Below are 14,980 nucleotides of genomic sequence, written 5' to 3'. Positions count from 1 at the left end.
GTTATGATTTTACAAATTAAGCACCAAAACATCATGTTATACAACAAATTTGACAGAAAAAGTAGTTCATTACACATTAATGCTATGTAGTAATTACTGTATTGACGACTTATTATTATTATTATTATTATTATTATTATTATTATTAGGCTCAAACCTAAAAAAAAGGGTTTTTAAGCGCAGGCTGGGTGATAAGATTAGAAATGAGGATCCAACCAGGACAAAAAAAGAGAATAAATTGGTTTATTGACCAACGACCTAATGAATACTAATTCATTTTTTTAAGAAAAATTAGTAACACATCGTATTGTACACTATGTAGCAGAAAGTGAACTATCCCTGATGAGCCCTCTTTGTGTATAACACAAAGCTCTGTGTTTAGAGAACTAACGTGGCCCTAAATCCCCTTCCCAGTTCAACGCTCCAGGATCTTGCAAAGCTTTCTGACCAGGGGCCCGCTGAGTGTGTTGTTGTTGAACATGTTGTGGTCTTGGTTGGGGTCGCTCTCGGTGAAATAAAGCTCCCCGCCGTGGACGTCCTGCAGGTGCACCGTGAAGTTGTTGGGGTCGAAGCCAAACCACACCGTGCAGCGGTAATCCGCGGTGCGGATGGAGTAGCCCATCACGCGGATGTCCTGCAGCGCCGGCAGATCCGAGTTCCATCCCGGGGTGTCTCCGGGGCGCGGGTACTGGCTGAGGGCGATCGGGGGGTCCGCTCCTCCCGCGCGGCCGGGGGGGAAGTAGCGGGCCACGCTCTGGCCCTCCACGCACAAGGGGACCCGGAAGGACGGCTGCGGGCACGGCGGAGGCACCGGCAGCCCTGCGAGCTCCACCAGCGTGGCAAAGAGGGACACCAGCTCCACCGTCTCCCCGGGCCGCCCTGCGTGGAGCAAAAGAGAGGCGGGATAGAAATAAACAGGCCGGCCCTGAGCTGAGTGACCCCAAACAAGGGCCAGGCTGTGGCGTGGCTGGTTAGTAGCCGGCTGCAATAAATCACTACTGAGTTTGAGCCAGCCCGGGTCTGAGTCAGCTCCCGACCATTAATAGTCTAGCTCGCTGGTGACCTCCTATGCAGCCGAAAGACAGTTGCATCTGTCGAGTAGGAAATTCAGGTACCGCTTTATGCGGGGAGGCTAATTTAACTAATTTACAACACCATAAAAACCTCCAGCAGCGTGCAAGAAAGGAATACTGATACTGATAGATACTGATAGATACTGATTGACCCCCATATCCATTTCCGCACTCTTCCCGAAAACCGGTCAGTAGCTGGATGGCTGTTTTGGATCACAGCCAAAAATATGGCTAGATCCATCTCATTGGCAGGAATGGGGAACTTACGAGACTCTATAAGAAAAAATGGGTTCCCAAGTTCTTGAACTAACAAGTGTCCACTAAATGGAATAACAACAATGTATTAAATATCATTAAACATTGTATTATACACAATAAACTAATATAAATTTCAGATAAATGGTTACAAAAGCCAATCAAACTGCTGCATTCACAGTATGATGAATGGTAATCAACTTTCTTGGTTATATTTTTGTTTCTTCTTCAAAGAAGAGTAGACCCCTGATCCACAACCGGTTTTGACTACTTAGTCTTCGTCTAGTGGTAGGGTTTTTGTTATTTAGTTCAAACAATTCAAGCATGTGCTCAATAAACCATACAGCCTTTCATAGATACCGTGGAACAAAGCATTCCGTTTCAAATCAAAGATACTCTGCATTCAGGTTTTATTCTACTGCGAGTTGATTACCATTCATCATACTGTGAATGCAACAGTTTGATTGGCTTTTGTAACCATTTATCTGAATTTTATATTTGTTTATTGTGTATAATACAATGTTTAATATTTAATACACTTATTATTCCATTTAGTGGACACTTGTTAGAACTTATGAGACTCCCCTTTCCGTTCCTGGGACCCTTTCCTTTTCTCCCTTCAAGGGAGACTGGGTTTCAGCCACGGAATTAAGGTTTGTGCACCGTCTGATAGATACCGAATCGGGGAGGAGGAGCCGTGATCGGCTGCCATGTGGTCCTGTCACGGACAGGAAAAGGTGCCAGCTGGGCCCTTGCCGTGACAGCTATCCGACAGAGGCAAAGAAGCCGGATTAGCCGAAGGAAAATGGCTAAAGCAGATCCGTGCACAAGCCTAGTCTCCACTGATGGTCCAAAATGCGGCGGCCAGGCTGCTAGCGGGATCATCTATAAGATCCCATATTACACCGATTCTGAAACGACTGCATTGGCTACCAATTGAACATCGGATCTCTTACAAGATACTGATCCTGACATTTAGAGCTCGAAATGGCCAAGAACCATTATATCTTAGGGACCGCCTCATTCCTTTCTTCCATCCGTGGTCACCTCGATCCTCCCAGGAAAATCTCCTATACGTACCGGGCCCTAGGGAGATACGCCTGGAAGCTACAAGGCGTAGAACCTTTTCGACCGATGCTCCAATTCTGTGGAACTCATTGCCTCCATATGTTACAACAATATCAAAGTTGCGACCATTTGTAAAAGCGCTCAAGACTTGGCTGTTTGGCTGTGCATTTAAGTAAATCAGATCTAATTTGCCAAATAGTCACTGTTGAATGTTTTTAGGTTGAATGTTTTTATGCTGAATGTTTTTATATTGTGGAATGATATTTTAAATTGTAAGTCGCTCGGAGCACTTGGGTGGAGAGCGACTAATTAAGAAATAAAGTGAAGTGAAGTGAAGCTGTAGCTTCAATCCTTGTTTCCACAACAAGCCAAATTCTCCAAAATCCAATTTTCACAGGGACAGAAAGTGAGGTGGAATCTTCTAATCCAGTGTCTCTCAACCTGTGGGTCTCTCCCCAGGTGTTTTGGCCTACGACTCCCAGCACCTGGGAGATGCCTTTGTCAATCCAACCAGCTCACCTTGGGGCGCGGGACTTGAAACCTGAGCGAACGGGTCGATGAAAGGGAAGACTTCTTCTCCCGGGCGGGGGGTGGGAGCCGTCACTCCGGGCACGTAGAACATCAGCGGAACGCGGGTGGCGATGTCGTAATTGCTGTACTTGGCCCATTCGCCGTGCTCCCCCAAGGACCAACCTGGACGAGATCAAAAGCCGATGAAGGAACAGACTCACCTCCATGTCACTTCTCATCTCCAACAGTTTGTTTGTTTTTCTTTGCAAGTACCAACTAGGTTGTGTTGCACTCTAGCACGGGAACAACCTTTTCTCCCAGCACCACGTCGGAATCCAATATTCCAATAAAAGAATGGATATTAAAAGGCAAAATACAAGAGTCAATAAAGATATAAAACGCACTTCTCAAAAGAAGCCAGAGTTCAGTAACAATAATCCAAAAATGCCAGGTTAGAACACAAAACCAAGTAATCCAAAAAAATAACATTAATCCAACATGAATTCAAGAGCTGCTCCAAGGTAACTTCTCCAAAGATACATAGGCATGAACAGGAACATGAAAAAGGAACCCTGACAATACAAGAACCAAGGACTTGGAATCATTAACAGGAGACTGATCTCCTTTGGCAATGTTGTTTCCTCTGAAAGGCTGAAAACAAACCACTTACCGTATATACTCGAGTATAAGCCGACCTGAATAAAAGCCGAGGCACCTAATTTTACCACAAAAACTGGGAAAACTTATTGACCTGAGTATAAGACGAGGGTGGGAAATGCAGCAGCTACGGGTCAAATTCAAAAATAAAAATAGATAGTAAAAATTGCATTACTTGAGGCATCAGTAGGCTAAATATTTTGAATATTTATATAAAACTGTAATTTAAGATAATAATAAGACTTTAATAAGATAAGACTGCCCAACTCTGAATTCCTCTATACTCAAGTATAAGCCGACCTGAATAGAAGCCAGCCAAGATCCTCACTCGAGTATAAGCCGAGAGGAGCTTTTTGTGCCCTAAAAAGGGCTGAAAAACTAGGCTTATACTCGAGTATATACAGTACCTCTCCCACAATTCCAAAGCCTTGTGCCAGTTAAAATGATATCTCACTGCATTAATTCTAAAGTGTAGAGGCACCCAAAGAATTCAGGTGACGGGTGGGATTTCACAAGAAGAGCACAGAGTTTCCTGGCTGGGAGGGGGTGGGCATCAAGGACTTACCGTGGTCAGCCGTAAACACGACAATGGTATTATGAGAGAGCCCTTCATCGTCCAAGCCATTCAAAAGCTTCCCAACCAACATGTCCAAGTAAGAGACAGAGGCAAAGTAACTCTGGCGAATCTGCCGCTACGGAATACAAGCAAAATCAGCCGGTTGCAAATTGCTGAGAAGTCTACTCCAACAATCTTGGTGGAAGTTGTGTTTGCAAGCTACCTCCCAAATCATACCAAGAGTGGGTATCATTTCCATAGCCTTCCTTTCAAATGTGTCTAGAAGGTCCTCCACCCGCCTCCGAGGGCCAAGGGGCTTCCCGGCTCCTACCTGGAAGTCTTCCGGGATCGGCCCGTAAGGGAAGCTGATGTTCAGGGCTGCAACGTCTTCCCGGTGCCGGATGTCCGCCCAGGGGTTGTAAGCCACAGAAGGGAGCTCTTTGGGGACGTCGGGATCCGGGGCCAGCGTGACGTTTTCCAAGGGGTACAGCTTGAGAAATTCCTTGGGGAGAGAAAGAGGAATCCAGGCTCGCCGCGGCCACTTTCAGGACCAGTCCAGCAGACTTTGAGCAAACCAATGTTAACATAACAGCCAATGTCTATTGGTTATCTATAGTATAGAACATGGGGACCAATACCCAGAGAGCCATGTCATTCCCACACCAGTTTGGAGGAAAAGAAAGAAAAAAAAACCTTAATGCAACCCATTGGGTAACTATATACTTAGAAAGAGGATTGAGAAGGAAGAATACCAAAAACATCCCAAAAACATCCCATCTAACTGCTGCTGCGCTGCAAAATTACTCTGACAGTTCCAAGTACCTTGACCTAGGCAAATAATAATAATAATAATACTTTATTTATACACCGCCACCATCTCCCCACGGGGACTTGGGGTGGCTCACATATTTATTTATTTATTTATTTATTTACAGTATTTATATTCCGCCCTTCTTTCTCACCCCGAAGGGGACTCAGGGCAGATCACATTATATACATATAGGGCAAATATTCAATGCCATAAACACATCGAGACAGAGACAACAGACAGACAGACGCAGAGGCAATTTAACCTTCTCCTGGGGAATGTTCGATTCTAGCCACAGGGGGGAGCAGCTACTTCATCATCCACTCTGATGGCACTTCCTCATTCCAGGTCGTAAATTAGTTAAACTTGCCTCCCCACTTTATAAGTGGTACCTTATTTCCTACTTGATAGATGCAACTATCTTTCGGGTTACTAGGTCAGCAACGAGCAGGGGCTATTTTTTATTTTTAATTGACGGGTGCTCACCCCGCCACGGGCTGACTTCGAACTCATGACCTCATGGTCAGAGAGATTTATTGCAGCTGCTCAACAGCCTGCGCCACAGCCCGGCTCACAAGGGGCAGAGGCCCAAACAACATAAGAACAAAATAAACAACAACATAATACGAATCACAATATAAAAAGATAAATTCGTCTCCCACATTTTTCTCAGCCTACACTGCTGGCAGGTTCTCATGAGACCGATATTGTTTTTCCAGTCTCGTGGAATCTACCAGGAGATTCCAAAACAACTCTCTTTGGGCCACTTCTATCCTCCGCTGGGCCCTCTGAATCTGTCCCGGCAGCATTCCCGTCCTCATCCTCTGAACACTCGGAATCTGACCAGACTACACCACCACCGCACCTTGGGATATCTGAATGGGATATGTGGTTTGTGGTATCCGACGGCGAGGAAGAATTTCCTGCCGTGTTCTTTCACAATGTCCAAGAGACGGAGGGCTTCTTCGGTGCTCTGGATGTCCGGCAAGGTCTCCTCGGGCATCTCCGACACGTCCACCGGGCAAATGAGGTTGGCGTGGAGGCTCCCATCCTCCCCTTTGCAAACCTGGGAAGGGAAGGAAAAGGACAGGCGGGTGAGGTGTTTCCACCAATATAATGTTATATTGTTAGCATAGCATAATATCAGGATTATATATTATATTGTATTATATTGCAGTATTATAGTAGTACTAGCTGTGCCCGGCCACGCGTTGCTGTGGCAAAGTGGTGGTGGTATTGGTTAAAAATTGTTGTGTAATTTTTATTTCTATTTTTTAATTAATTTTATTGTAAGTTATCTTTTTATTTATTATATTTTATTATTTTCTTGTATAATTTTTAGTTATTTTCTGTTATTATGGTATTTTATTGTATTAATTTTTTAGTGTTTTTAATAATTTTTTAGTGTTTTTTATTATTTTTTATTGGGTTGCTAGGAGATCCAAGTTGGAGGAGCTTAGCCTTCTAACTGGCAGCAATTGGATGAAAGCAATTATTCCTCTCTCTCTAATTAGGACTTTATTTTTCTTTTCTTTTTGTTGTATCAACCTAGAGCCGTGGATGATGGGATGTGTCGTCAAATTTCGAGGTTGGGGGACCTGTAGTTTTGTTGTTTTGTGGGTCGTCGTGATGCCATCACCCTTTTATATATATAGATTATATATATGATATATTATTGTATTGTATTATATTATTATACTACAATAGATGCACTATATATTATTATGACAGTAGAGTCTCACTTATCCAATGTTCTGGATTATCCAACGCATTTTTGTAGTCAATGTTTTCAATACATTGTGATATTTTGGTGCTAAATTCGTAAATACAGTAATTACTACATAGCTTTACTGTTTATTGTACTACTTTTTCTGTCAAATTTGTTGTATAACATGATGTTTTGGTGCTTAATTTGTAAAATCATAACCTAATTTGATGTTTAATAGGCTTTTCCTTAATCCCTCTTTATTATCCAACATATTTACTTATCCAACATTCTGCCGGCCCGTTTATGTTGGATAAGTGAGACGCTACTGTATATGACAGGGGATTATATAGTATATGATGCTGGAATTCAGAATCCAAGACAGCATGCAATACGATATCACAAGATAGCACAATAATGTATACTGGTTTTAAATGCTTATTTATGTTTATGTTTTATGGATTGCTTATTGTGTTTTCTATTTGAGTCTTTGCTGGTTTTGTATTGTATTTTATTTGACTTTATTCTAATGTGTTAGAAGCCGCTTTGGGTCCTTTCGTGCAAGAAAAGCGGGGTATAAATAAGGAATTATTATTATTATTATTATTATTGTTTTATTATGACACAGCAAACAAGATAGATATGTTGGATTTCATATCACAAAATCACAAGTCGAACACTTCCCAAGTGTCTAGGACTGTGTGATGTATTTTCGAATGATGCGTGCAGATCCCAGCAGGGTGGCCTTTTGCAGTTGGCAGATCGTAATTTTGTCAATGTCTATTATTATTATTATTATTATTATTATTATTATTATTATTATTATTATTATTATTATTATTATTAGGGTTGGGGATACCCATCCAGGCCCAACCAGAATGCCCGTTTACCTTTATGTTTTCATATTTTTCAGAAGAAGGATGGAAAGCTGGAATGGTCCAACTGTAGGGGTAGTCATCACTATGGTTCGAGGAAATCCCTGGGCAAGAGAAGAGGCAATATTATTGTGGTTTGAGAGTTGGTCTACGACTCTGGAGACCAGGCTTCAATGTCCTACTCAGGGCCACCCAACAATAGGTATTATTCGTCGGGGGATCCAAAAGCAGACATTCAGTCCCAAGATGTTCTACAGGGTCGGCGCTTACCTGGGTGGAACACTTTCCCGACGGACAGGGTGATGTAGCCGTTCTCCTGGAAGTATTGTGGCAACGTGGAGTAGTTCCCTGCATGTGTCCTCCAGTAGGAATTGAAGTCGTAGAGCCTGGTGGTGTCCGGCCTTCGTCCGGTGAGGAAAGACACCCTGCTCGGGGCACAGACCGCTTGCTGGAAGGCAAGCCAGGAGAAAAGAAGAGAAAGGCAGAGAGAGCTCAAGGGGACAACACGGGCTCGGCATCGGAGATCCCATCCACAGCATCTCCAGTTAACACATAGGAAACACTGCCTGAGAGTCTAGAATTTCAAACTATTGGGGCTACAATACTCAGAAAACCCACAACTGGCTAGAGACTCTGGGAAGGATCATTACACTAGGTAACACTATGGTTTTTGTTCCTGGGTTCTAAGTGTCATTTCCGAATTGTTTCTCTCATCAAAACATGGGAAAAGTTTATTAAACTGCAAAAACTTTGTTCTTATGGGAGGAACAGCATCCTGTAGCACGTTATATGATATTATTATATTATTGTTGTGTTTATTATTTATTTATTTATTTATTTATTTATTTCCAGAATTTATACCCCGCCCTTCTCACCCGGGGGGACTCAGGGCGGCTTACACAGTTGGCAACGTTTAATGCCAAGAACATAATAATAAAACAAAAAACAGTACATATAATCAATTAAAACTATAAAAATACATCATTAAAATACATTATAAAAATTATTAAAAAATTATAAAAATATAATTATATATAATAATATATTTAATATAATATATACGAGGGTTGAATGAAAAGTAATGCCTCCACCTTCGTAACTCCTCAACAGATGGCAGTCCTGGTCTGCGGCAGGTCCTGGCTTGTTCAATAGACTCTCCTCTACCGTTAGTTCTATTTGGTGGGAAGCCTTAGCATTGAACAGTTGTGTTGTTAAAGTGCAAAGTATGGAACCATGCACAGACAGGGAAGCCTTAGCATTGAACGGTTGTGTTGTTAAAGTGCAAAGTATGGAACCCTGCGCAGACACTTTGCACTTTAACCACACAACTGTTCAATGCTCAGGCTTCCCTCCAAATGGAACTAACTGTAGAGGAGAGTCTACTGAACAAGCCAGTACTTGCCGCAGACCAGGACTGCCATCTGTTGAGGAGTTACGAAGGTGGAGGCATTACTTTTCATTCAACCCTTGTACTCGAGCATCCACAGATTTTGGTATCCACAGGTCCAAACCGCATTCATGCAACGTAGAAAGAGTCTCGATGAGCATGCAACCGCGCAAGGTAAGGCGGCGCTGCTTACTTGGGCGAAGGCGTTCTGGAAGACGACGCTGTGGGAGGCCAGCTGGTCGATGTTGGGGGATTTGACCAGTTTGTCCCCATAAGACCCCAAGGCCGGGCGCAGGTCGTCAGCAATGATAAGGAGGACACTCATGCCATCTGCGGAGCCAAAGGGGAAGGAAATGCTTGTGAGTCAATGCTGAATGTGGAACAACGAGCACAGCGGCACTTCTCTGGTGCTAATTTTAACTCCTCTTAACCCTATTACGGATGCCAGCGGCGGTGGCAGATCAACGGCCCTTGCAGAATAATACCACTTTAAAGGATTAACACCCTCAAACTTGCTCAAGCGATCTTGGAGCACTGCTAGAAAAGAGCTGCAGAAACACTCTGCACGGTCCAGACCTAACACCCAGCACTTAATTAGAGAACATTTCAGTCGGGGTTCAGAGACGGCTTTGGTCGCCTTGGTGGATGATCTACGCGGAGAGATAGGTCAGGGGAGGGTGACCGACCTGGTTCTCCTGGACCTCTCAGCGGCTTTTGATTCCATCGATTATGGTATCTCTAGCAGGCGAGGCCGTTGCTGCCACCAATTCTATTATATGCACCAATTATAACATATATGTGCCACCACTCACCAGAGCCAGTATGCACAGCCACCCAAAAATGGAAGGAAACTCTGACTTATAGAGCCATGGTTAATAAGCAGACAGGCCACCTCCTTATTATGATGAACGGAAAGAAACACGAAAACTTGAGGTGAAGTAGAAAAAGAAATTGGGATGTTTATTCAAACTTGAACAAAAAGGTTGCGTATTGGTTTACTTAAAATAAAATTAACTTCTTCAGAAAACAGTTCCCTCATAAGAGAACAAAACAGGCTTTTTAAAACCTCTCAAACATCCCTCTTATATGAAGCACTCTAATCCTTAGAGGCTCACTACAGTATCCAGCACTTCTCCCTGAAGGTTAATTTCACTCTTCCTCACAAAGACTCTTAACTACAGTAGAGTCTCACTTATCCAAGCTAAATGGACCGGCAGAATGTTGGATAAGCGAATACGTTGGATAATAAGGAGGCATTAAGGAAAAGCCTATTAAACATCAAATTAGGTTGTGATTTTACAAATTAAGCACCAAAATATCATGTTATACAACAAATTTGGCAGAAAAAGTAGTTCAATACGCAGTAATGCTATGTAGTAATTACTGTATTTATGAATTTAGCACCAAAATATCACGATATATTGAAAACATTGACTACAAAAATGCATTGGATAATCCAGAACGTTGGATAAGCGAGTGTTGGATAAGTGAGACTCTACTGTACCAGCTCCCAACACTTTTCCTTCCTTTCTCTTTATACTCCAATCCCTGACTGAGCTCACTCTTTGATTGACTAACTCTTTCTCTCTGGCTCCGCCTACCTCCCGTTGATAGGCAACTCCCTCCAACTCCATCAACCAATCAGACTCCACCACCATATATGGAGCTGCCTGATCTCGCCTCCCCTTGCCTGGCTGCCTTTCCTACCAAGGCCTAGAACTGACTTTACACACCAACCCAGCAAGGTAGGCCTATTCCGTTACAGTATCCTTCTGGAGTGAGGCAGTTTTGCAGTGGTCCCAGTCCTTTCTCTCAGCCAGAAGGTCGTCCTGGGGAGTCCTGCTTGATCCCATGACAATTAGACTGCGGGGTCCCACAGGGCTCATCTCTATCCCCGATGTTATTTAAAATCTCTATGAAACCACTGGGAGAGATTGTCCAGAGTTTTGGAGTTCGGTATCACCTGAACGCAGACGACACCAAACTCTCCTACTCCTTTCCACCTGAAAACGCCAAGGAAGCCGTGCTGAGCCTGAACCAATGCCTGGAGGCAGTGGTGGGCTAGATGAGGGTAAACGAATTGAAACTAAATCCAATTAAGACAATCTTGTGGAGGATGAATCCGGGAATAGGGTTACAACCGGAACTGGGCGGAGGCATTGGGGTCCCTCCCTGGGATAACACAAGGCGTGGCCAATGACGAAGCCACGCCCCCGTCATTCTGCCCAAGGGGAGGGCAGAGAAAGAAAGAGATCTATATCCATCCATCCATCCATCCATCTATATTTACACTCAGGGGCAATCTTTAGAATTCTGCAGTTTACATCAAGACACGGATTGCTTCTCACATTGACCATAATATGTTGTGTTTTCCAGAGTCGCCAAACCAGACATTCTCTATATCTGCAGACAATGGAACCACCACAAATATTGCCTACCCACAAGCATTGTGAAATCACATATATCTGAAACCTGCTCTTTCTCAATCCTTTCTTTCCCATTGACTACACCACAGCAACACGTGGCCGGGTACAGCTAGCAAATAAATACATTATAACCATCTTGTTTGATTATTATTATTGTTGTTGTTGTTGTTGTTGTTGTTGTTGTTATTGTTTGATTGCATTTTATGCAGATGAAAGGATTCGGACCTAGAGTGCCCTGAGAGAGGGCTGTTCCAGGAAATACTACAACGCCCAGGATCCCGTAGCCGGGGCCGTTCAAGTGGTGCCAAACTGCATGAATTCCACAGTGTGGACGCACTGCTGGTTTCTCTATGCTTTGAAGAAGGGCGTCAAGACTGAAATCTCCCTTCCGGACTACGGCTCGCTGGCTCTTTCTCAGCCTAATCTATTTGACAGGATTATCGTGGGATTAAAACCGAAGGAAAGGAGGGCATCGCGGAGATTCATCAGCGAGGAAAAAAGGGCGGGGAGGTGATATCTGTGCATTAAGGGCACCAATCAATCAATAGTGTATGAATCCACGAAAGACTTGCACTCACAACAATGACAGGCAAGGTGGCCAAAGTCAGGTTTTTACATTATGTTTACAAACTTTGACATAATTGCTATTTTTACTATGTTTAATGTGTATAATTGCATTTTATTGTGATGTGCTTTTATCGTCTGACAATTTGAGTCGCCCTGAGTCCCTTCGGGGTATAAAAATAAAATAATAATTATAATTTTTATTATTTTATTTTATTTTATTATGACACAGCAAGCAAGATAGACATGCTGGATTTCGTATCACAAAATCACAAGTCGAACACTTCCCAAGTGTCTAGGACTGTGTGATGTATTTTCGGATGATGCTGCAGATCCCAGTAGGGTGGCCTTTTGCAGTTGGCAGATCACAATTTTGTCAATGTCTATTGTTTCCAAATGCCGGCTGAGAACTTTTGGCACGGCACCCAATGTGCCCATCACCACCGGGACCACCTGCACTGGTTTCTACCAGAGTCTTTGCAGTTCAATCTTGAGGTCCTGATAGCGGCTGAGTTTTTCCTGTTGTTTTTCGTCAATGCGACTGTCACCTGGGATGGCAACATCCATGATCCAAACCTTTTTCTTTTCCACAACTGTGATGTCTGGTGTGTTGTATTCCAGAACTTTGTCAGTCTGGATTCGGAAGTCCCACAGTATCTTTGCGTGCTCATTTTCCAATACTTTTGCAGGTTTGTGATCCCACCAGTTCTTTGCTGCTGGGAGGTGGTACTTGAGGCATAAGTTCCAATGGATCATTTGGGCCACATGGTTGTGCCTCTGTTTGTAGTCTGTCTGTGTAATTTTCTTACAGCAGCTGAGGATATGATCAATGGTTTCGTCGGTTTCCTTGCACAGTCTGCATTTTGGGTCATCAGCTGATTTTTCGATCTTGACCTTAATTGCCTTTGTCCTGATGTCTTGCTCCTGGGCTGCAAGGATCAGGCCTTCTGTCTCCTTCTTCAGGGTCCCATTCGTGAGCCAGAGCCAGGTCTTCTATTATTATTATTATTATTATTATTATTATTATTATTATTATTAATTGCCTTTGTCCTGATGTCTTGCTCCTGGGCTGCAAGGATCAGGCCTTCTGTCTCCTTCTTCAGGATCCCATTCGTGAGCCAGAGCCAGGTCTTCTCCTTATCAGCTTTTCCTTCAATTTTGTCAAGGAACTTTCCATGCAATGTTTTGTTGTGCCAGCTGTCAGCTCTAGTTTGTAGTGTTGCTTTCTTGTTCTGGTTTTTTGTCTGCTGTGCTTTGAGGAGTTTCTGATTTTTGACTTCAATCAAAGCAGGTTCTTCACTTTGCTTTCCATCTTCTGCCAGGGCATGTTCCTCTTCTTTGACTGCTTGTTTGACTTGTAAGAGTCCTCTGACCCCTGATCTTCTAGGCAGATACAGCCGGTCAACATATAATTTTATAATTTTATTATAATTTATTATTATTATTATTATTATTATTATTATTATTATTATTATTATTTCTAGCCTAAAAGAAAGGCATGTATAATAATAATGATGATGATGGTGATGGATTGAATACATGCCTTTCCTTTAGGCTAGAATAATAATGATGATGATGATGATATTCCTCTATGCTATTTATTCTACAGCTGTGGGTCTATGGACCGTAACAAAGTTTCACATATAATAGTAATATTAATAATAATAAGGTAGAGATGAGGTTTATTTGTTTTAATTATTCTTTGGTTAGTCATTTAAGTGTATAAGTTTATACTGAGGCTATTTATTTACTGTTTGGTTTGTTTTGTTTTGTTTTACTGTTTGGTTATTTTGTTTGTTAATAATGGCACTGAATGTTTGCCACTTCTGTTCTGGAAACCTCCCTGAGGAGATAGGGCAGGTCACAAGTAAAGTTTATTAAAGTTGGGTTGCTGTGAGTTTTCCGGGCTGTATGACCATGTTGCAGGATTCTCTCCTGACGTTTTGCCCACCTCGAACAATAAACTTTATTAAAGTGTGTTGTTATGCACTCCAGGCCTTTAAAAGAGCCCAAAGGGACCCCATAGGGACTGGGAATAGGCCAAGGCCCCTTCTGCTATAATTCTGCTATAATATAATATAATGGCAGCGTGAACTGACTCAGGGAACCCAGTTCAAAGCTAATCTTGTGGGATTTCCTGCCTTGATCTTCTGGGCTGTCTGGAAGGGCCCTAAAACACAAAATCTCTTGGTGGTTTGCAAGCCAATAATAATAATAATAATAATAATAATAATAATAATAATAATAATAATAATAATAATAATAACAACTTTATTTTTGTACCCCGCCTCCATCTCCCCGAATGATGGGACTCGGGGCAGCTCACATATAGTTAAAATATAAAATATGAACATACTAAGTACATACATGGTCCATAGGAGTGCATAAACAGTAACAGGAAAATACGAACACGACAACAAAATCAATCCAACTCTAAATCCCAGTGTTTCCTAAGGCGAAGCAGGGCTGGGTGCGGAATGAAGGCAGGGCGACGGGGCGGGGGAGCCCGAGTCCGGGTGCCTGGGGGTTGTGGCGTGGCGAGAGCCCCGGCGAAGTGCAACTCCCTCCGCCCCGCGGGGAGACTCACCTGGAGGAGGGGAGGCTTGCAAGGCCTGCAAAGCCAGCAGGAGCCCGGCGGCGGCGAGGAGACCCCGGCCCAGGCCCGGGCCCGGACCCATGCTCGCCCCACCGCCGACGCTGCCGCCGCCGCCCCGACTCCGCCTCCCGGGGCTTCCCTTCGCTTCCCTTCGCTTCCCTTCCCACGGCCGCGAGTGGGAGCGCCGCCCGACACCGGCCACCAGAGGCCGCTGCAGCCTCTGATTTGTTTTTCCGTGTCAGGAGCAACTCGAGTCGCTTCTGGAGTGAGAGAATTGGCCGTCTGCAGGGACGTTACCCAGGGGACGTTGCCCGGATGTTTTGACCCACCCTGTGGGAGGCTTCTCTCCTGTCCCCGCGTGGAGCTAGAGCTGACAGAGGGAGCTCATCCGCGCTCTCCCCGGGTGGGATTCGAAGCTGGCAGCCTTCAGGTCAGCAGCCCAACCTTCAAGCCACTTGGTCCACTCCGCCATCTGGATGAAGAGGATCAAGAGTCAAGTT

At 43.7% G+C, this 14,980-nt stretch overlaps 1 protein-coding gene across 1 annotated transcript; it reads right to left on the bottom strand.

The window, feature by feature from the left end:
- Positions 1 to 229: 229 nt before the first annotated feature.
- Positions 230 to 14,708, bottom strand: ids (iduronate 2-sulfatase). The gene is made up of 9 exons (XM_062963861.1): positions 14,472 to 14,708; positions 9,088 to 9,224; positions 7,778 to 7,955; positions 7,523 to 7,611; positions 5,793 to 5,993; positions 4,451 to 4,621; positions 4,129 to 4,255; positions 2,916 to 3,089; positions 230 to 879 (listed from the first exon to the last, which is right to left on the bottom strand). The coding sequence occupies exons 1-9, from the start codon at positions 14,560 to 14,562 to the stop codon at positions 416 to 418; spliced, it is 1,632 nt and encodes a 543-aa protein (XP_062819931.1). The 5' UTR covers positions 14,563 to 14,708; the 3' UTR covers positions 230 to 415.
- Between the last annotated feature and the right edge of the window lie 272 nt (positions 14,709 to 14,980).

Source organism: Anolis carolinensis, unplaced genomic scaffold (assembly GCF_035594765.1).
Source record: "Anolis carolinensis isolate JA03-04 unplaced genomic scaffold, rAnoCar3.1.pri scaffold_12, whole genome shotgun sequence".
In the NCBI taxonomy this organism is placed as follows: Eukaryota; Metazoa; Chordata; class Lepidosauria; order Squamata; family Dactyloidae; genus Anolis; species Anolis carolinensis.
This window is presented reverse-complemented; position numbering and strand designations above follow the sequence as displayed.

Excerpts from the sequence above, each read along its gene's own strand:
- ids (XM_062963861.1), bottom strand. The coding sequence starts at position 14,562 with ATGGGTCCGGGCCCGGGCCTGGGCCGGGGTCTCCTCGCCGCCGCCGGG. Across the intron at positions 7,612-7,777 it reads CGGGAAAGTGTTCCACCCAG|GGATTTCCTCGAACCATAGT; the intron begins GTAAGCGCCGAC and ends TCTCTTGCCCAG. Across the intron at positions 5,994-7,522 it reads AAAAATATGAAAACATAAAG|GTTTGCAAAGGGGAGGATGG; the intron begins GTAAACGGGCAT and ends TTCCCTTCCCAG.